Here is a 21,630-nt window from a genome sequence, read left to right as displayed (position 1 = left end):
CGGAGGTGAAGGAACTAGGAGAATGGGATGGAATTCTTAAAGAAAGCAGGATGTGAGGAGCTGTAGTCGAGGTAGCTGTGGGAGTCGGTTGGCTTGAAATGAATATTGGTGGACAGTCCATCACCAGAAATAGAGGCAGAAGGGTCAAGGAAGGGAAGGGAAGTCTTGGAGATGGACCATGTGAAGGTGATAGAGGGGTAGAAATTGGGAGCAAAATTGATAAATTTTTCCAGATCCAGACGAGAGATGAAGTGGCACCAAGGCAGTCATCGATGTACTGATAAGAGAGTTGTGGGAGGGGATCCGAGTAGGACTGTAACAAGGAATGTTCCACGTACCCCATAAAGAGACAGGCATAACTGGGGCCCATGCGGGTATCCATAGCCACATGATTCATTTGGGGGAAGTGAGACAAGTTTAAGGAGATAAAAACAAAAAACTGCGGATGCTGGAAATCCAAAACAAAAACAGAATTACCTGGAAAAACTCAGCAGGTCTGGCAGCATCGGCGGAGAAGAAAAGAGTTGATGTTTCGAGTCCTCATGACCTTTCAACAGGTTCTGTTGAAGGGTCATGAGGACTCAAAACGTCAACTCTTTTCTTCTCCGCCGATGCTGCCAGACCTGCTGAGTTTTTCCAGGTAATTCTGTTTTTGTTCAAGTTTAAGGAGAAATTGTTCAGTGAGAGAACAAGTTCAGCCAGATGGAGGACAGTGGTGGGGATTGTTTGGGCCTCTGTTCAAGGAAGAAGCAGAGAGCCTTCAGACCATCCAGGTGGGGGATGGAGGTGCAGAGGGATTGGATGTCCATAGTGAAGAGGCGGCAGTTAGGGCCAGGGAACGGGAAATTGTTGATAAGATGTAGGGCATCAGAGGAATCATGATGTAGGTGGGAAAACACTGGACAAGGGAGGGAGAATGGAGTCAAAATAGGAAGAAATGAGCTCCGTGGGGGAGGAACAGTCTGACACAATAGGTCTACTGGCATAGTCCTGTTTGAGGATTTTGGGCAGAAGGTAGAAGTGGGCTGTCCGGGTTTGGGAGACTATGAGGTTGGAAGCTGTGGAGGGAAGATCTCCAGAGGAGATGAGGTCAGTTACAGTCCTGAAAACAATGATTTGGTGTTTGGTGGTTCATAGTTTGGGGTCACACCATTTCTGCCAACTCCAGCATGATTCCACCATCAAATACATCTTCCCCTCACTCCCCCTGTTGGCATTCCATAGGGACCATTCCCTCTGGGACACCCTGGTCCACTCTTCTATCACCCCAACACCTCATCCCCTCCAACAGCACCTTACCATGCAATTGCAGAAGGTGCAACGCATGCCTCTTTACCTTTTCCCTCCTCAACGTCTAAGGGCCCAAACACTACTTTCAGGTTAAGCAATGCTTCACTTACACCTCCTTCAATTTGGTTTCCTGCATTCGCTGCTCCAAATGCGGTCTCCTCTATATTGGAGGAGCCAAACACAGACTAGGTGACTGCTTTGCGGAACACCTTCAGTCTGTCCACAAGCATGACCCAGACTTTCTTGTCGCTTGACATTTCAAGATACCATCCTGCTCTCATGCCCACATATCCATCCTTGGCCTGCTGCAATGTTCCAACGAAGCCCAATGCAAACTGGAGAAACATTGGAACATCTTCCAATTAGGCACTTCCAGCCTTCCGGACTTAACATTGAGTCCAACAACTTCAGACCATGAACTCTCTCCTCTATCCTCACCCCTTTTTAATCCTTTATTTAAAATTTAATTTCTTTTATCCACTTATTTTTACCTTTATTTATTTTCATTTTTATTCATTTAGTCATTGTTTTTCTCTAGTTTCAATCTTTTCTCCCACCAGTGTCCCCTCTCTCCACCCCACCCCCACAAAGCGCCATCTGTCACTTGTTCATGTTGTTCTTTTCAGAGTTCTTACGCTTGTCCTGCTATTATCACATTCTGCCTTCTGACCTTAATGCCACTATCAGCACCTCCTTTAGCCTTCACCACTACCATTAACGCCCACTTTGTCCTTTCGCTAATGACATATTTTGGCAATCTCTCCTTTGCCGCCACCGGTCTTCAATCCAGCTTCACTTGCTTCAGCTCCCTTAAACAGTTTAAATTTCATCACATTTTTACTTCTCTTTAGCTCTGAAGAGTCATATGCACTTGAAACGTTCACTCTGTTTCCCTCTCCACAGATGCTGCTGGATCTGCTGAGTTTTTCTAGCATTTTCTGAACCTGCGATGTTGGCTCATTTTCATCAAATAGAAGGGGGTGACACAATGCACCAGGCATAAAGAGGTGAGGGAAATGAGGCAGAGTTCATATTTGTAATAGCTTAACAGCAATTATGCAGCAATGTGGATATTGAAGGAAAAGAGAACCAGTTTCAGCTGTCCAAAGATCTGACAATATTGTGTCCATTGCATTTGGGCAAGGGAGCAAATTGCAGTCTTCATACACCAGTGACTCTGCACCCATTAGGAGTCAGCATCTTCAGGAGAGATATATGGTGGTCAGAGGGTGGGTGGGAAGAACAGTGATTCCATTATTTAAACTGTTGGCAAAATTATTGTTCTGTAGTACATGGGCTTTGCTACACATGCACTGTTCTCTTGATAGGAAAGCTGATGGTCTTGCAAGGCAGGGTCCAAACACAACACAGTCCAGTTAACAAACACCATCCTTCAGCTGCTTAGGTCAGTGTAACTGAAGAGCCTGGCTCTGGCAGAACTAATGATTGACTGTCAGAAAGGCCGATCCCTACCTGCGGCCTCCTCCAGCTGTGTTAGCAACAAAGAGGATATGGAAGGAGTTGGCAATTTGGCTCCTCAAGCCTTCTCCGCCATTCAACTAGATCATAGCTGATCTTCTACCTCGATCCCATTTTCCCGCACTATCCCCATATCCCTAGTTATCTATAATATCTAGAAATCTATCAATCTCTGTCTTGAACATATTCAATGACTGTGCCTCCACAGCCCTCTGGGGGAAAGAATTCCAAAGACTCACCACCTTCTGCATGAAGGAATTCCTTCTCACATCAGTCCTAAATGGCCTACCTTTTATTCTGAGACTGTGTCCCCTGGTTCTAGACGCCCCCAACCAGGGAAAACATCTTTTCTGCATGTCGAGCCCCTGTAAGAGTTTTGTACGTTTTAATGAAATCACCCCTTATTCTTCTAAACTCTAGTGAATACAGGCCCAGTATCCTTAATCTCTCCTCATTGGAAAATCCTGCCACCCTTACACCAGGGATCAAACTGGTGAACCTCCATTAAACTCCCTCTATGGCAAGTATATCCTTCCTTAGATAAGCAGACCAAAACTATACACAATACTCCAGGTGTGGTCTCACCAAGACTCGAATACACTTGAAGCAAGACTTCCTTACTTATGTACTCAAATCCTCTTGCAATAAAGACTGAGAGGAATAATTGCTGTGATTGATGATACACTTCTATTGAAAGGAAATAGCTGGTAAGGCAAAATTTTAATGAAATTAAATGCTTGTCAAGCAAAGAGAAAAACTTAAAGTTGATAAAGACTTTATCTTTATAAGGTAAGTTTGTATATTTACAGGGAGGGCCACAATTAAACAGAATTTTTAAAGCTATGTAAGATATTAAATTCTGAAGAAAACGACACTTGTTATAGGTACAAAGTAAAGAGATTTCAGGTGTTTCTGTATCTGTTGTACAATCTTCTAGTGCTGCTGCCTAGTTCAAGGGGGTCATAGGTATATTTTTCTCCATTCGCGGATGTTACTTGTGTGTCAAATAAATGAACGAAACTGAGGTTTAGGCAAACGCTATGCCGTATGTATTTTGTTCTTGTAGTTCCTGGGGTCCAAGAGCTATTGTAAGGGGAACGGGAAACCTTTACACCAGACATCACTGTGATTGACAATTTCCCTGTGCATGTCAAGTGTTTCAGCAATTCAACAGATGGAGCACTGATTGTGGAAGTCAGTGACACAGTTCGGGGAACAGGTGTTACCGATTGTGAAAGAGAGACAGCAGAATGAGCACACACACAGTTGAAATACTAAGACCTCTATCTACAGGGATGTAAATCTTTAAAATAAAATTAGTGCAAGATGGAAAATATTCTCACACAACCTTCAAAATAGCAAAATATCTCAAGGCATTTCACAACAGGGACACATCCAAGCAAGCATAGGAGAAAGCAGTAACTGAAGGCAAAGTTTGAGAGATGAAGTTTTGAAGGAGCTTTTTAGCTGGGGAGAGATGAAACAAGATAAGGGTCTGAACAATACTCTGAAGTTGTAGTATTTTCACATAAATTAATAGCACACACAATTAGCCTTGCTGTCACTTTGCTAGCAAATTATGGTCCAATGATTAAAAAGTGGCTGCTATCATTTGTTTCTATCTGCTGAATTTGATTATTTCTCAGTGAAGGACATGACCTCCCCGAACTGTAAAATCATAAGGTATAAACCACAAAACCAAGGACATGACCTTGAACTGTAAACTATATGTAGCAAAACCCTCAACACAACAAAAAGAGAGGTGAGCTATACAGATACGAAGGGGTTAATTGAAACATTGCAGAAGGGTCAGCCAGCTGAAACTCTATGCAATTAAGAGATTGGAAGAGGCTTATCACAAACAATGACACAGGACAACTGTCATCATAATATTCTCAATTTCTTAATTGAGTAATATTATCATAAACAAATGGCCATTAGCCCCCGCTTGGAAGGGAAGGAACATTCACACATCTGTCAAACCTGAAGCCGTCTAGATCAAGGTGTGGAATAAACTAAATATATAAAAAGGTGTTAGCCACCAGAGAATTCAGCACGATAGCAACAGGAGATGTGTTTGTGATATTGTGACATGAATCAACATAAAAGGAGGACGACATCAGAGTGTGGTTACTGCAGTCACAAGGAGGACGGTGGAGATTGGTCATCTGTAGATCCAGGCCTATGATCGACACTGGTAATGGCCAACTGTGTGAGCGATTGTAAGTTCCAGCTAAATCATAGAGGGATTTGTACTGGGGCAATTTTGCAAGTTGAAGTCAAATCATGGAAGGGTATGAACTATGATATTTCATGTAAGTTTCAGTCAGCCTTGTATAGGGCTGTGGATTTTGTGTAAATTCCGGACAAGTTGCAGGAGGATTTGTATTGGAGAGGGAACTTGTATGTCAAATAAACAAATGAAACTGAGGTTTAGCCAAACTCTGTGCCGTATGTATTTTGTTCTTGTAGTTCCTGGGGTCTAAGAACTATCATAAGGGGGAAAACAGGAAATCTTTACACCAGACATTACTGTGATTGACAATTTCCCTGTGCATGTCAAGTGTTTGAGCAATTCACCAGATGGAGTACTGACTGTGGATGTCAGTGACACAGTTTGGGGAACAGGCGTTACCGATTGTGAAAAGGAGAGAAAGCAGAATGAGCACGCCCATAGTTGAAATACTAAGACCTCTGTCTACAGAGATGTAAATCTTTTTGCTCGCTCATTCATTTCATTAGCACTGCAGATGCTCTGACTCTCTGATCACATGCTGAGAATCACTGCAGATAAAATGCACTTCTTCCAATTTGCTTCTGAGGTGTTCACTTAGTCTTATGGAGAGACCCTCAGAGGCAAAACTATCAGCAATTTCAAAGAAACTGGAATGATTTAGGGGAAGTGGGCAGGGTGGGGTGCAGGTGTGGGGGCACAAATGTACTTGGAGCTGCAATGACATTACCAGTTATAAAATTGCGGAGTAAATGAGGCGGCATTGCTGTTGGAAATGACGCACGCTACTGAGCGAGGTGGTTTCAACTGTTACTTCCAGTGGCTCTACTGACTCAAAGGACAATATCAACATAAAAAGTGTTGAAAGTAGAGACATACAGATCTTCCCCCAGCTACTGGAAAATATGTTACCACATATTGCAATACCAGAAGCAGCAACCTTAAAATACACACTCACATTAAGTGAAACAACCTATTGCAGAATCTGGCTCACAACATTAAATGGAGCAATTTTCATAGCACACAAGTAGGAGGTGATACTGCAGAAGTGGTTTTAAAATGTAAAATGCACTCATGGTTCCAATTAATGAATCCGCTCCAGAGGATGAGTGGCTCAGTGATTTGCCTGTCTACCCTGGTGACCAAGGTTCAAATTCATTCCAGAGCTTGAGTGAAAATTTCCACTTTGGGGCGAGGACCACCAGAGCTTATTCAAGAGGTTTGGGAACCCCCTGAAGAGCTGATCTCTGTTGCCCTTTTACACTCATAATGGATGAACTATTATTCTAGATGTCAGTGACACAGTGATATCTGATAAATACCCGAGATCTCCACCGTAAGAAGTGAATTATGAGGCATTTCAGCTGAACAAAAGGAAAGCTAACTTGTACAAACAAAACAGCATTATAATTCCACTGATTTATCCCAAAGGAAAAATCAAAATGATTGCAATAGATGTGAAACAATCTTGTGCATTAGCTATTTTGAAACCAGATAGCACACTGTCTAATTCTGCCTGATTAGACAGCATTTTGCCTCTTGCAGGAATGAACAAGAGGAGGAAGTTAATGTTGTCAACTACTTAGTGCAGCTGGTGTTGCCTCAATGTGTGTCTTTCATTTTCATCACCAGAAATGTCTGGAAACCAGCATGAAGGACCACCACCAACGAGCAGGGATTCACAATAAATGCCAAGAAGGACCAATTGTTGGTGTACAGTTCCATTTTAATGTTGAGACCCAACGGAATAAAGCTTTGGTGGGTCTCACCACAGTCCAGGGGCTGCTGAGTAGTGCATTAGAGATGGCAGATATCAAACATTGGCCCAGATCTTCCAGTCCCTGGATAGTCAGAGACCAGATGTACCCCACAAGCTACAAAGTCCTGATGCACTGGCTCCAGGGAAATTGCCTGGGAAGTTTGAACTTCCGATGGGCAATTCCCCTGCTCCCTGGTGCCCTCCATAAAAAAGTCTCCAACTCTCAGTTAAAGTCAGAGGCTTCAGACAGTTCTGACTTAGTAACCTGGATAGTTACCCAGGAAATGTTAGACAGAAAAATCTTAGCCTAAGTCCTGGGTAGCTATAAAACTGACCTCCTCCACTGACTCCCAATCGACTAACCCTGACCCCCACAACTACCTACATCAACCCCCCACCCCTCCATTGGCTGAACTAGGCCTCACCGGCCAACTGCCCCTTGATCCCTTCCCACCCACTGGCTCAACCTCACCACCTGGATCCCCGACTCCTCTCCAACTGATCTCACCACCCTACTGAGCTGCCACTCTAACCCTTACCCACTTACTTTACCAACTCTACCCATTATCCATTTAGTTCACCCACCTATCCCTTCACCCACCCTACCCTCTTACCAACACTACCCACTCACCCATCCTACCACCTTAGACCCTTACTACACCCACCCTACAATCTTACCTCACCCACCCCACCTCCTTACCCACTTACCTTCTCTCCATAGCTTTTTAGCATGCTTTGGGACATTTGAACTCTTTACTTAGCAGAGTATGGCTGCTCGTGCCATAAAAAGGGAGTGTGGCTTCTGCGTGGATTCCCTTGGCTGATGTTTCCGAGGTTTTCCGCACTGAGTCAGTTTAGGAGGATCATCCATCGGAAGATTGCCCAGAAAAATCAGAGGTAGTTAAGTGGGTATTATTATGTCTGGTCAGGGTCAGATATAGGGGTTCCGCTCCTGATCGAAAGACTTGGACCACTGTTCCCTCTCCCTTGTGGCTATGCTCAGATAAACAGGGTGGAATTCTTCCCTCTGACAAGTCAATAGGCCAAAAGTTAAATGAGTTTGCGACAAGTGACCTAGAAGTGGATGCAAGTGAAAATCACAAATTCAACACCAATCTGAAAGGCTTTTAGTGGAAGATGGAAATATCACCGTGGTTTGGACTTCTTTTCAGTAATCAATTGAGTTTATTTCCTGTAACAATATAAATCTGACCTGTTGCTATGGCAACCATGTACATTGGCCTAAAAGGATCCAAATGAAGTCATTACATAAAATGCAATACAGCCTGGAAATCTGCAATCTGAACTTGCAGGATGCGTGGGTAGGACTCTGGCTCATCAGTAAAAACACCAATGTATTGAAAAGATAAATCCAAGACAGAAATGCCCCCACCTCACTCCACAGTTTATTTCTAAAATAGGTCGTGACTTCAAGATTGTAATCTCATCAATGCACTACAATCCTGCCCGCTATCCATTTGCTTAGTGTTTCCCTCCTCAGTGCTGCTGCTTCCTCTCACCATTGCTCTTGCGGCAACAGGAAGCACAAGGGATCAGGCCGATCTCGCATCACTGGTGTCAGTAAAAGAACAGGCCGTTTTCACTAAACTTGGACAGCCTAACTGTTGCACATGATAGAGTTAAAGAAACCTGCAGCACAGGAATTCGCCATTCAGCCCATACTGCCTGTGCTGGCTTTTTGAAAGAGTAGTCATGTTTAGTCCCACATTTCTGCTTTTTAAACTTGTCACCCAGTGCATTCTCAAGTACCTGTCCAACCGCCTCTAACAAACTTATTTATGGAATCAGCTTCCATCACCTTATCAGGAAGGCGAGTCTAGGTTCTGACCATTCTTTAATGAAAAGGAAATCCACATCTCCCTTCTAGATCTTTGACTTCTGATTACTGACTTTGTGGCTCAATGCCAAATTGCACTTTACAGCTTGCAAAATGAATTTTCATGTCAGCGATTTGGGGACAAGGCCCACTTGCCAACAGGAAAATGATGGGGATGACATCGGGAGGAACCCCCGACGTCATCCCGGTCCCTTTAAATGTTTAGGAAGGTGGGCGGACAGCAAAATCAGCTGTCCACCCGCTGACCTGTCAATGGCCAATTGAGGCCACTGACAGAGTAATTAAGATAATTAAAGACCCTTCCCGTCCAAGCTTAAGTCCACTGGCAGGATGAGGTTTCATGTAAGTTTTTAAAAACTTTAATACATTTTATTAAATGTCCCATCTCATGTGTTATTGTCACATGAGGGGGGCATGTTAATAATTTTTTAATTTTTCTATTTTTAAAGTTTTCTGGACGGTCAGTAATCTCCCTGAGACAGGATTTTGTTTCAGGGAGCAGTGCGCTCTTTTGCGCACACTTTGGCAGCTGGGGTTCCCTCCCCCCTGGGCACACTGGGCAGCCCTTAATTGGCCCACCCACTTAAAATGGCAGCGGGCCTCATTTCAGTCCTGTGTTGGCTGTCCGCCCATCGCTGAGCCAGTGGGGCCCACCCGCCCACCAAGGGTAAAATTCTGCCCTATGTAATCACAAGTTGTTGTTGCAATTTCCTACCTGCTTTGTCCTCATCTTTGCTTCATCTGAAAGGTTATTGTAGGTGTAGTGAGCTTGAGTGATTCCACAGAAGAGAATAGCAACAATTCCTACAATGGGAAATAAACAGTTCCTTCCATTAGTGAAGTATTTTCTCTCATGACTCCAAAATATTTGGCTTTCAATGTTAACCATTAGACAGGGTAGTCTGTCATCAGGACCTCTTATGGAAGTCTGGGGCTCCATCCTAATAAATGGGCTTTACATTGAAAGTGGAATTCCTTTGGATAGTTATTCTTGAACAATACTGCCTACTGGATGTTGGCTAATGTTTGCAGCTTTAACCAGGAGTAGTCATTATTATCTCTGACTGTGCCCATGTACAATCGCCAACTGTTGTCTGTGCCTGAATCAGTTGGATGCAGCTGCAGACAGTTTCGTCAGCTGCTTTGCTGACTGCCAGAGCTTTAACTGAGCCAATTTAATTCATGTACTTAAATATTCTGTCACAGAAACAGCAGTTGCCTGGTACAAATCATAAACTCACAATGGTGCCACCATCAGCCTTGAATCCCTGAAACTAGAACACGACAGTGTGGGAATTGGTGCTCAACAAATGCCAATAAGCTTAACTTTATTTTCTTATGGATCACATTGTGCTCACACACATTACATGCCAAGGTATGGTGATAATTTGGGCATTTTACGCACACTCTGTAAAAGTAGACTTTTTGAGTTAGCCCCACCATCAGGGTTTCAATTTTACAAATATTAGCGAGTACACAAAATGTTCCTGTACTGTCATTTCTAATCTTAAAAAGAATAAAAGTCCGTTTAAAAAAAATACCAGAACATTTTTTTTAATATTAAGGAGACTTGCTATAAGATGGATAAATAAGGAGGCAGTGGTAGGAAGGTCAATCCTTCATGAGAGTCTTTAACAAATTAACTGAAAAATTAAACAAATTACCCATTTTATTTGCATCATGAAAGCAGTCTATAACATTTTTTGGAGGGTGATTTTAGGTAATCTCCTTTACATATTATCTGCTGTCACTCAGAAAAACATGGAATAGGGCAAGTCAAACCCGTGAACCTGTTCACTATTCTATTTGATTATGGCTCATCTAAACTTAAATTCCACGTGTCCACCTTTGCTCCTTTATCGAACCAAAATCTATCGATCTCAGTCTTGAAAATTTCAATTAACCAAGTATCCCACAGTATTTTGGGTGATTTTCACCTTCCTTTGTATAAAAACTGGAACTTCATGGGGGAGACAAAGGCAAAATACCATAGTTGCTGAAAATCTTAACCAAAAACGGAACATACTGGAAATACTCAGCAGGTCTGGAAAAAGAGAGAAAAAGAGAATTAAGGTTTCAGATCGGTGACCTTATGCCTGAACCGACGAAATATCATTGGTCTGAAACGTTAACTTGGTTTCTCTCTCCACAGTGCCAGACCTGCTGAGTATTTCCAACATTTTATGACAGGGGGTGTTGGATTTGAGAAAAGTTCTCATACTTAGTCATAGAAGGTCACTATATCACTGTGTCTTGCTTTGCAGAAATTTGCTGGAATAACCCAACAGTGATACCCCAGTGATACCCCATTTATACTGTTGAACTTATAGATTAAATCACATCATCATAACTTAAATCATCACCCATGGTGACACCCTTACACCCATATCATTTCTCTACAGCGTGGACCTTTTCTTAGCACACTGCTGTAGGTTTCTTTTTAATTTTTCCACAGGATCTGGACATCACTGGCTAGACCAGCGTCTGTTGACCATCCCTAATTGCCCTCAAGAACATGGCGGTGATAATCGGGCATCTTGTGTATACTCTAAGTAGATTTTATTTTGAGTTAGTCCCACCATTAGGATTTCAATTTGCGAGTAATTGTGACATCATTTGCTATCTGCTTTTGATGTTATTTTACAAATACCAGCAAGTACACCAAATGTTCCAGTACCTGTCATTCCTCATCGTAAAAAGCATAAAAATCTATTTTAAAAATATTGAAATACTTTTTAATATTAAGGACACTTGTAGCAAAGGGACCAATTAAAAACAACAAACAATTGAGAATTTCCTCAGAAACACTGCTACATTCATAGTTCTGCCTCACAAATAGAATACCTTCACCGCAGTGATACTGATTATCCTCACACGTAAACTATTGTGTCTCCTGCTTCCAGTGTGAGACCATAGAGTAGTGAGCAGCAATGTGATGAGCTGACATTGCGGTATTTTCCATAGCTGGCATCATTAACTATTCATGGCAATTGCCCAGCTCAGATTATGCCTGCCAACTAGAGCTTGGGAATAGCACACAGCTGCAGCTGTTATGTTACGGGGTTGCTTCGTCAATGCTGAGCAGAGTGTGAAATGTGACTGAACAAAGGCACAGAGTATCCTCATTTTCATATGGAGCTTTGGAGGTGCAAATGGAATCAGTGCAGCAAAGGAGAAGTAACCTTATGATCCCAGTGCATATGCCCCAAAGGAATATACAATCTGTTTGGCAGGTGATTACCAAAGTAGATGCTATTCAAACATACAGAGGGTGGGGAAGTAGATAAGAAATTTAATAGCCTCAGGAAGTACGCCAAGGTAAGACTAGCCAGTGTTTAACACCACCAAGTAGCGAATCAGATTATGCATATCCCAAAGAGTTTCCTCTTATCCTCTGTTGCACTGCATATGAGTTAGCAATTACTTTTTCCAAGCTTTCTACACGTGCACATTCTTCAGCAAGGCACACATCATCTCTGCAAGATCGTTGAGATCAAAAAGCAAAACATATTCATTGATTCATGCAAAAGCTCAACATGATCTTATTGAATGGCAGAGCAGGCTCAAGGGGCCGAGAGTCTACTCCTGCCCCTAATTCGTATGTTTGTATGCAGTGTGGCTTTTGACCACCGCCCCATATGCTCTTCAAACATGCAACGTCTCAACACTACTACTATTTTTGTAGAGTAAAAATTGTGCTTAAAGGGAGAGAGCAGACCTAAATAGGAGTGTGCCTCATTTGACAGCTTTCATTTATTGCAAGTCGGCCACGCTTGATCTACAGGGATCTGAAAAAAAGATGCAGTGGGCCAGTGTAAAGCTGGAGGCCTTCCTAAAGCTCAAGACCAATCCTTCCATGTTATTTTCCTTCACTTACTCTTTTTCTTGCTCTCTCTCACGCAGACCGACACAGATACACATTACAGGAAAGCAACATTAGGATAACTAAGTTCCCCCATTATAATTATGGGTAAAATCTTTAGCTCAGTGGATGGGCGGGCATCCCCCGACATCATCGCGCACTCGCGCGATATTTCAGTCAGCAGGTGCGCACAGGAGTCAGCAGTGCGCCCACTGACAACTGAAAGGCCTTTTAGGCCATTAAAAATGTTAATTAAAATAAATTTTTTGCTGCCCGTCGAAACTTATGGTGGGCGGGCAGGCGAAAAGGCTTTTATGGGAAACCTCATCCATGGGCGGGATGAAGTTTCCGAAAGCAAATAAAAATCAAATAAAAGCTTTATTTTTTTCATTAATGACACGTCCCTGCTCATGTGGTAGAGTCATATGAGCGGGGACATATTTCATTGCATTTTTATTTTTTTTTTAATTATAATTCTTCATATATCTTCATCTCCCTGGCTCGCACTCCTCCCGCCCGCCCACACAGGCAGCGCTCAGAGCTGCTGCTCACCTTTCATGCCTTAACTGGCCCGCCAGCACGGAATTGCCTTCCGGGCCCGATCGCAGGCGGCGGTCAGTTTCCTGACCCCCCCCTGCCAGCCCTCACCGAGCCCGCACGCCAAGGACAAAATTCTGCCCTGTATAATTTTTCCACTTCTCTGCCAGCTCTTGGTCTGCTTCACGCTGCTCCCTGACTTGCTTCGCAATACTCTGATCCAGGGTCTGCTTCACTAACTTGCTTGAGTTTTTTGATGAGGTCACTGAGGGGGTTGATGAGGGTAACACTGCTGAAGTAATTAGTGTACACGGACTAATAAAAGGCATCGGATACAGTGCCACATAATAGGCCTGTTAGCAAAGTTTAGAGCGCATAGAATTAAAGGGTCCAAAATTGGCTGAGGGACAGTAAACAGGGATAGTGATGAACGGTTGTTTTGTGGGCTGGAGGAAGGTATTGCGAGATCCCCCAGTGTTAGAATCCCTGCTTTTCCTGAGATAGATTAATGGTCTAGACTTGGGTATACAGGGCACAATTTCAAATTGCAGAAGAAATTTAATCCAGAGAGGTGATTCATTTTGGTAGGAAAAATGAGGAGATGGAGGGAAAATGTGGAAAATATAAAATAAAAGGTAACACAGTGACCTCATCAAAAAACTCAAGCAAGTTAGTGAAGCAGACCCTGGATCAGAGTAGTATGAAGTAAGTACCCTGCAAACGGGGTGCAGGAGCAGAGGGACCTGGGTGGGGTATATGTGCACAAATCACTGAAGGTGGCAGGACAGGTTGAGTATGTGTTGAATAAAGCGTCCAGGATATTGCACTTTATATATAGGACAATAGAGTACAAAACCAAGGAAGTTATTATAAAGCAGTATAAAACACTGATTTAGCCTCAACTGGAGTAGTCCGTCTAGTTTTTTAGGCATCATACTTTAGGAAGGATGTGAAGGCATTAGAAAAGGTACAGAAAAGATTTACAACAATGGATCCAGGGATGAGGAACTTCAGTTATATGGATAGATCGGAGATGTTGGCGCTGTTCTCCTTGGAGGAGAGAAGGTTGAGAAGAGATTTGATAGAGGTGTTCAATAATATGAAAGGTCTAGACAGTGTAGATAGGAGAAGTTTGCATTGGCAGGAAGATCAAGAATCAGAGGGCACACATTTAGGGCAGTTGGCAAAAGGAGCAATGACGACATGAGGGAAAACTTCTTTACGCAGTGAGTGGTTAGGATCTGGAATGCACTGCCTCGAAGAATGAAGGAAAATTAAATTGTGGCTTTCAAAAGAGAATTGGACAATTATCTGAAGAAATAGAATTTACAGGGCTACAAGGAAAATGGTGAGTGGAACAAGTTAAATTGCTTTTGCAGAGATGCACAGATATAATGGGCTGAATAGCCTACTTCTGTGCTGCACTATGCTAGGATTCTATAAAATCTTTGACCAGGGATATGTCCAACGTTCCCAAGAAAATCCTGAATGTGTGTCATGCATTTTCATTTATAAATAGATCGGTCCATACCAGATGGTGTTTCACCCGTATCAGACTGTACCCATATCATGGAACACGTCTATTTGTCACTTATTTACTGTAACTAGACTTAGAAACTGGGCCAGATTCCCTGCATTCAGGGCTCCTGTACACCTAGCAGTCTCAGATCTCATTGCTTTATGTGCCAATTAATTTCCCTGAATGTGCCCTCCACATTTTCTGGGCCAACAGATGGTCACTTTGTATTCCACCATGCTACACGAAAACATTTACATTCTCTTGAACTGCCCTCTGATTTGTATCAATGTAGGCTGATGGGGTTTTGGCTGACTACTGGCTCATTGTGTTTCCCAGATACTACAGGGATGGTTTTACAATATATGGTCTACATGCTCCATTGGGAATCATATGACAACACAATGCACATCTTATCACAAAGTGAGGATACCACCAAACTTATTGTTCTAACTACGGTGGTTTGCTAGCAAATTAGAAGCTCCTAAAAATCAATCCAAGGCACTCCATTCTTTAAACCTTGCTAACAAGATTGGATTTAGCAACATTTTCTGCACAGTGCTATTCGTTGGTTTGACTGACCTAGCTCATCAGTCTTGTTGCCATTTAGCCTCCCTGGAAGTTCAAGAGTGACAGCTTCTTTTCTTCAGCCTGGTCAACCATGAACCTCTTCTGCTGCTTTGAAGCTTCTAACCTAAGCCCTTTCTTTTAATTCATTCACAGGATGTGGGCCAGCATTTATTATGCATCCCTAGTTGCCCTTGAGAAGGTGGTGGTGAGCCACCTTCTTGAACTGCTGCAGTCTATATGTTGTAGGTACACTCACAGAGCTGTTAGGAAGAGTGTTCCAGGATTTTGACCCAACGACAGTGAAGGAATAGCGATATATTTCCAAGTCAGGATGGTGAGTGACTTGGAGGGGAACTTCCAGGTGGTGGTGTTCCCATCTATCTGCTGCCTTTGTCCTTCTGGATGGTAGTGGTTGTGGGTTTGGAAGGCACTGTCAAAGGAGCCTTGGTGAATTCCTGCAGTGCATCTTGTAGGTGGTACACACTACTGCTACTGTGCGTTGGTGGTCGAGGGTGTCAATGTTTGTGGATGTGGTGCCAATCAGTGGGCTGCTTTGTCCTGGATGGTGTCAAGCTTCTTGAGTGTTGTGGGGGCTGCGCTCATCCAGGCAAGTGGGGAGTATTCCATCACACTCTTGACTTGTGCCTTGTAGATTGCCGACAGGTTTTGGGGAGTCAGGTGGTGCATTACTCATCACATCATTCCTAGCCTCGGACCTGCTCTTGTAGCCACAGTTTTTATAAGGCTAGTCCAGTTCAATTTCTGGTCAATGCTAACCCCCAGGATGTTGTAAGTGGGAAATTCAGTGACGGTAATGCCATTGAATATTAAGGGACGATGGTTGGATTCTCTCTTGTTGGAGATGGTCATTGTCTGACACTTGTGTGGTGCGAATGTTACTTGCCACTTGTTAGCCCAAGCCTGGATATTGTCCAGGTCTTGCTGCATTCAGACATGGACTGCTTCAGTATCTGAGTAGTCACGAATGGTGCTGAATATTGTGCAATCATCAGCAAACATCCACACTTCTGACCTTATGATGGAAGGAAGGTTATTGATGAAGCAACTGAAGATGGTTGGGCTGAGGACACCACCCTGAGGAACTCCTCCTCCTAGCATTCACAAGCCAACATGCTCGTTCAAGCTCATGATCGTGCCCTTCATAGACCTGGATCATTTAGCCATTTGATTCTGGTAATTTATTTAGCTTTAAAATTTGAGCACCCATTACAATCTGAACCAGCTGTTATGTTTGGAGCAAACTCTCGCTACTTTTGGAGTGAAATGCAACCTTGGCAGGGACACAGAATGGATGGTAGTGGATTAATCACTTGTCAGTTACCATGCTGAGTTTATTCACTTCAATGGAAAGGAAAATAAGCTGCATAACACACAGCTGATCCACTCTGCTGCAGCCAAAGTTGTGTTGCATCTTGTTAGCACCTAAGTTCCAGCTTCCAGGGGGTTCACTCTTATTCTGCCTGAGTCAAAACATAATGGTCATCAGCAAAGTAACTGGCACAGTGGACAACAATGAACCCTTTATACCATTGTTACAGACCTCATTATACACATTTTTCTTTGCAACTGATGCATACATAACATTCTGCAGCATTAGACATCTTGAACTAAATTAACAAAACAAGTTTATTCAGAAATAAGACCAACAGAAGCAAAATTAGATTTCAACTAACTTGCTGTTGTTGAAAGCAACCTAAGTCCTGGGTTTCGAACAGTTCTCAACAGTAAACCTTGTACTTTAGAAGAGAATGTTTATGATAAACTCAGTCACCCATAAAATGTCTTGTTAACCTCTACCCCTACCCTGACAGGGCACAATGAGCAGCCTGAACAAACAATGTTAACGGACCCAGTCATATTTCCTTCCTTTGTTCTGAAGCCCAAACTGGGACCAAAAAGATCAAAAGAGATATTGTCACACTCAGCAGAACTGTCAATTATACTATGAGTTCAGAGGCTCAAAACAGTGTGCTTTAAGAATGGAGCATTGTTACTCCAGATGGCTATTCACTCATCTACTAGGATAAAACCACAGGAAGTGACCCTGTGATGGGACATTGCAAAGCCCGTGGTCAGAAGTAAACGATTGATAGCTCAGTGATAAATACTAATTATTTCTGATACCTGGGTACACACTGCAGGCACCGTTCATTAGGCAATCTACCTAACAGGTGGCTCATCTGTCTTTGAATTAGCTTCTGTATGAGTCAGGAGTGTACATTCCCCAAATACACAGAAACAAAGACAGCAGAGAATCTCTCCAAACACGCAGTCACCAATATATAATAGAGATACTTACATGGTCAGAAGCAAAGTGGCCTGGTCTGGAGAACAGTGATAGCAATGGAGAAACGTCATTTCGTTCCTTCATTCATTTCTCTATAATTCATTTGCGAGCTGGATGACAGCAAAGTGCTTCTCATCTGTGAGGCTGTGATTGGAATTCTGTACTTAAAGAATAAGTGCAGGGATAACATAGAGATGGGTTCCATATTTATGTTAAATGAGGAGCAAAATTCTTCATGAGTTTTGCAAAAGGGTTTTTTGCACCTAAAGATGGAATATGTTAAAGCAATGCTCAGTATTTGGCAGATATGTTTTTTGAACTTAATAAAAAGATTTAATTTCGATATTTAAAAAAAAACTTCAGGAATATATATATGTAATCTTGATTGATATTTTAAAATAGTTTTTTGCTTATGTTAGCATATTGCAATTTTCAATCTTGCCTCAGCAATTCTTTGATTAGGTTCAGCAGGGCATGGAGGAAGGGATAACATCTCTTTGGAAAAATAAGCAAAATATCTGTTTTTCATAGTTATTTCTGATGCATTTATAAAATTTCAGAAACATGCAATTGCAAAATGTGCAATTCCTGTGATTTGGTTAATGGAATATAAACTAGCAGCTAATCACGGTTAGGCTCCAATAATGGCCCTTTAACACTTCTTCAGTCGTTACTTAATTAATTTAACTACTGAAATAGTTATCCATGCTATGGAAGGTGCCATATTTGTGGCAACATGCTCTATTCTGATGGAGAAAAGCCTGATTTGTGGACCAGCACCTGATCACATCGATCACTGCTGTTATGGAACACTGGGGTAGAAATTCATCGTGGGTGGCTATACACAAGACGGATGGTATTGTGTTGGGCACCCATTATAAGCCCTACCCAGAATTCAGATCCATCAACTTCAAAGGAACAGACAGACAATCGGGCAGGACATATAAGAGATCGCCAAGAATATATCCAGTTTATGATCTCTCCAATGCCTTCAGTTGCCAAAGCTCTAAGCGCTGGAATTTTCCCCTCCAAATTTCACTTTTCCCCTTTAAAACCTATCACTTTGACTAAGCCTTTGGTCAGCTGCCCTACTATCTCATATCGCATGCTGTCAAATTTTGTTTGAGAACAGTCATCCGAAGTTTATAGCAGACAACAAAAATGTTTAGAAGTCACTGTGGGCTAATAGTCAGTTCCCAACTTCAGTTATGAGCAGCCACAGGCAGCTGCCCAAGGAGGAATCTTCTCCAGGGATCAGTAACTTCCTACAAGGACTGGTGAACATCAACCTTTGGGTCTCTGGGGCTGTCATGTTGCAACTCACACCCAAGCATAAGATGGGATACAAGGGAAGTGGGAGACGGCAACAAATGCAACAACATTTACAAAGGTGAATTAGAAATCAAAAATCCTTCCTTTGTCCTACTGAAGAGACTTGGTGACTGACCCTTTATCCAATATACCTCCTTGTCATTCTTGATTTCTTTGCAGCCTGTGACACTACTAGCCACACCAATGATCTTTGATACAAAATTAAAATACTGCAGATGATGGCAATCTGAAATAAAGACAGAGAATGCTGGAAACAGGTCTGGCAGCATCTGTGGAGAGGGAAACAGGTCTGGCAGCATCTGTGGAGAGAGAAACAGGGTTAACAGGCTGATGGCTTTTCATCGCATCAGACCTGAAATGTTAACTGTTTTTCTCTCTCCACAGATGCTGCCTAATCTGCTGAGTATTTCCAGCATTTTCTGTTTTAATTTTTCCCTTGTCCAGCTCAGTGGGTTTGCCCTCACTTGGGTATACTCATGTCTATTCAATTATAGCCAGAGTATGCCCATCAATGGCTTCAGTTCCAAACCCTGTCCTGTTACCGCAAAAACAGCCACCTGCCCCAACAATTGCCATTTAATGCCTAAAATGATGTGTGTGCCACACGCACACATCAGGTGCAGATCACACCGGACGCCATTTTGGTAAGGTCTTCAGGTGTTAGGAGTGTGCTCCAGAAGTATGCTGATTAGGCAGATAGTGATGTCAGTTAGCGTGTACCATGGATTTGGTGCGAGTGTTGCCACTTTTAACCTCAACGGTACAACTAATACCCTCATAACGTCGCACAGTTGAACGTAAGCTCAGCAATTGGAACTCTCCCCATCCTTTAATTTAAAGCATAAACTACTTTAGGTTAGTTACGGATTGATTTCTACTAACTCAGCAACAGCCAGTAGAATTGCTTCGCAGGTTGTACTTTTATTTACAGTTGCTGAAGCGTACACACAGTTGTGTGGCACGTAGTGATGGCCTTGTTTCGCACTTCAAGGATGCTACTCAGACCACTCACCATCAGTCACTGATGCTCTAGTTACCATCACCCTTGGTCTACACCATGACAGGAGGATGAAGCAGAGGCAACAAAAAGGGAGGAGAAAGAGGGGAGAAATGCTCTCAGCAAGAGGCCATATCCACCCAGTCTCTTCAGAGAGTAATTCTCTTACCTCAACAAGGAGGTGTGTGAATGATGTCTCAATTTTACAAAGGAAGTGCCCACTGAAATCTGCCACCTGTTGCAGTTGGACCTGCAGCCTCTGAGCAGGGCAAGAATGGCACTGCCTGTGGCTGGGAGGGTGACCATGGCTATGAACCTTTGTGTATCGGGATTCTTCTGGACTGCAGCAGGGGACATCTCTAACATTGCCCAGTTCACCGTCCACTGCTGTGATGAAGGAAATCAATGATGCTTTGAACGCCAGGAGAGGGGAATACATTGCATTCTTTTACTTCCAGGCCAGTAGCTTCACCAGGACAGCAGGGTTCTCCATGGTACAGGGTGCCACTGACTGCACACATGGTGTTTTGTAGGCACCACATCTAAAAACCAACTGCAAAGGGTTCCACTTTCTCATTATGTAGTTGCTGTGTGACCATGAACACCATGTCCTGCAGGTGAATGCTTGGTTATAATGGCTTTGGACTGCATCAATCCCCAGTTCCCTCAGTATTTGAGGCACCACATCAAACCAGAGGGTAGCTTCTGGGCTGCAACGGCTATCCACTGACCACCTGGCTCATAATTCCGGGGGACAACCAAACCACACGCTTTAGGTATAATGGAAGCCATCCTTCTGCATGAAATGTAGTCATATAGACTATGGGAGGGTGCTCTAGTAACATTTCTACTGCCTGCACCGCTCTGAAGGAGCACTGCAGAACACCACAGAGCGTGCTTATCATTCGTTGTGGTCTGCTGCACCCTGCGCAATTTTGCTATCACACGGATATAGCCTTTGCCACTAGGTATAAGGCGAGCAGCTGAGGAAGGGGAGGGGATAGGGAGGGAGCAGGCAACCAACACATCCCCTTTCCAAAACAAAAATAAAAATACCTGCAAAAGCTCAGCAGGTCTGGCAGCATCTACGGAGAGGAACACAGTTAACATTTTGAGTCCGTATGACTCTTCAACAGAACTAAGTAAAAATAGAAGAGAGGTGAAATATAAGCTGGTTTAAGGGTGGGGGGCGGGGGTGGGACAGGTAGAGCTGGATAGAGGGCCAGTGATAGGTGGAGATAACCAAAAGATGTCACAGACAAAAGGACAAAGAGGTGTTGAAGGTGGTGATATTATCTAAGGAATGTGCTAATTAAGGGTAGAAAGCAGGACAAGCAAAGTACAGATAGCCCTAAAGGGGTTGGGGTGGGGTGAAGGAATCGAAATAGGCTAAAAGGCAGAGATAAAACAATGGATGGAAATACATTTAAAAATAATGGAAATAGGTGGAATATTGGGAAAAAAGGGGGGGGGGGATCGGAAAGGGGGTGGGGATGGAGGAGAGAGTTCATGATCTAAAATTGTTGAACTCAATATTCAGTCCGGATGGCTGTAAAGTGCCTAGTCAGAAGATGAGATGCTGTTCCTTCAGTTTGCATTGAGCTTCACTGGAACAATGCAGCAGGCCAAGGACGGACATGTGGGCATGAAAGCAGAGTGGAGTGTTGAAATGGCAAGTGACAGGGAGGTCTGGGTAATGCTTGCGGACAGACCGAAGGTGTTCTGCAAAGCAGTCACCCAGCCTGCGTTTGGTCTCTCCAATGTAGAGGAAACCGCACTGGGAGCAACAAATGCAGCAGACTAAATTGAGGGAAGTGCAAGTGAAATGCTGCTTCACTTGAAAGGAGTGTCTGGGCCTTTGGACGGTGAGGAGAGGGGAAGTAAAGGGG

The 21,630-nt window shown here is 43.2% G+C and overlaps 1 protein-coding gene across 2 annotated transcripts in view; it reads right to left on the bottom strand.

Annotated features, from left to right (window-relative positions):
• Positions 1-21,630, bottom strand: part of LOC121268984 (sodium/hydrogen exchanger 9-like) — a 368,207-nt gene that overhangs the window by 192,084 nt on the left and 154,493 nt on the right. For both annotated transcript variants that reach the window (XM_041173300.1, XM_041173310.1), the window contains exon 9: positions 9,335-9,423. In XM_041173300.1, the coding sequence (XP_041029234.1) occupies positions 9,335-9,423 (89 nt within the window). The remainder of the gene's footprint in view (positions 1-9,334; positions 9,424-21,630) is intronic.

The sequence above is a fragment of the Carcharodon carcharias genome, chromosome 2 (genome assembly GCF_017639515.1).
Source record: "Carcharodon carcharias isolate sCarCar2 chromosome 2, sCarCar2.pri, whole genome shotgun sequence".
NCBI lineage: Eukaryota > Metazoa > Chordata > Chondrichthyes > Lamniformes > Lamnidae > Carcharodon > Carcharodon carcharias.
The sequence above is the reverse complement of the archived record's forward strand: the minus strand, read 5'-3'. Positions and strand labels throughout refer to the sequence as shown.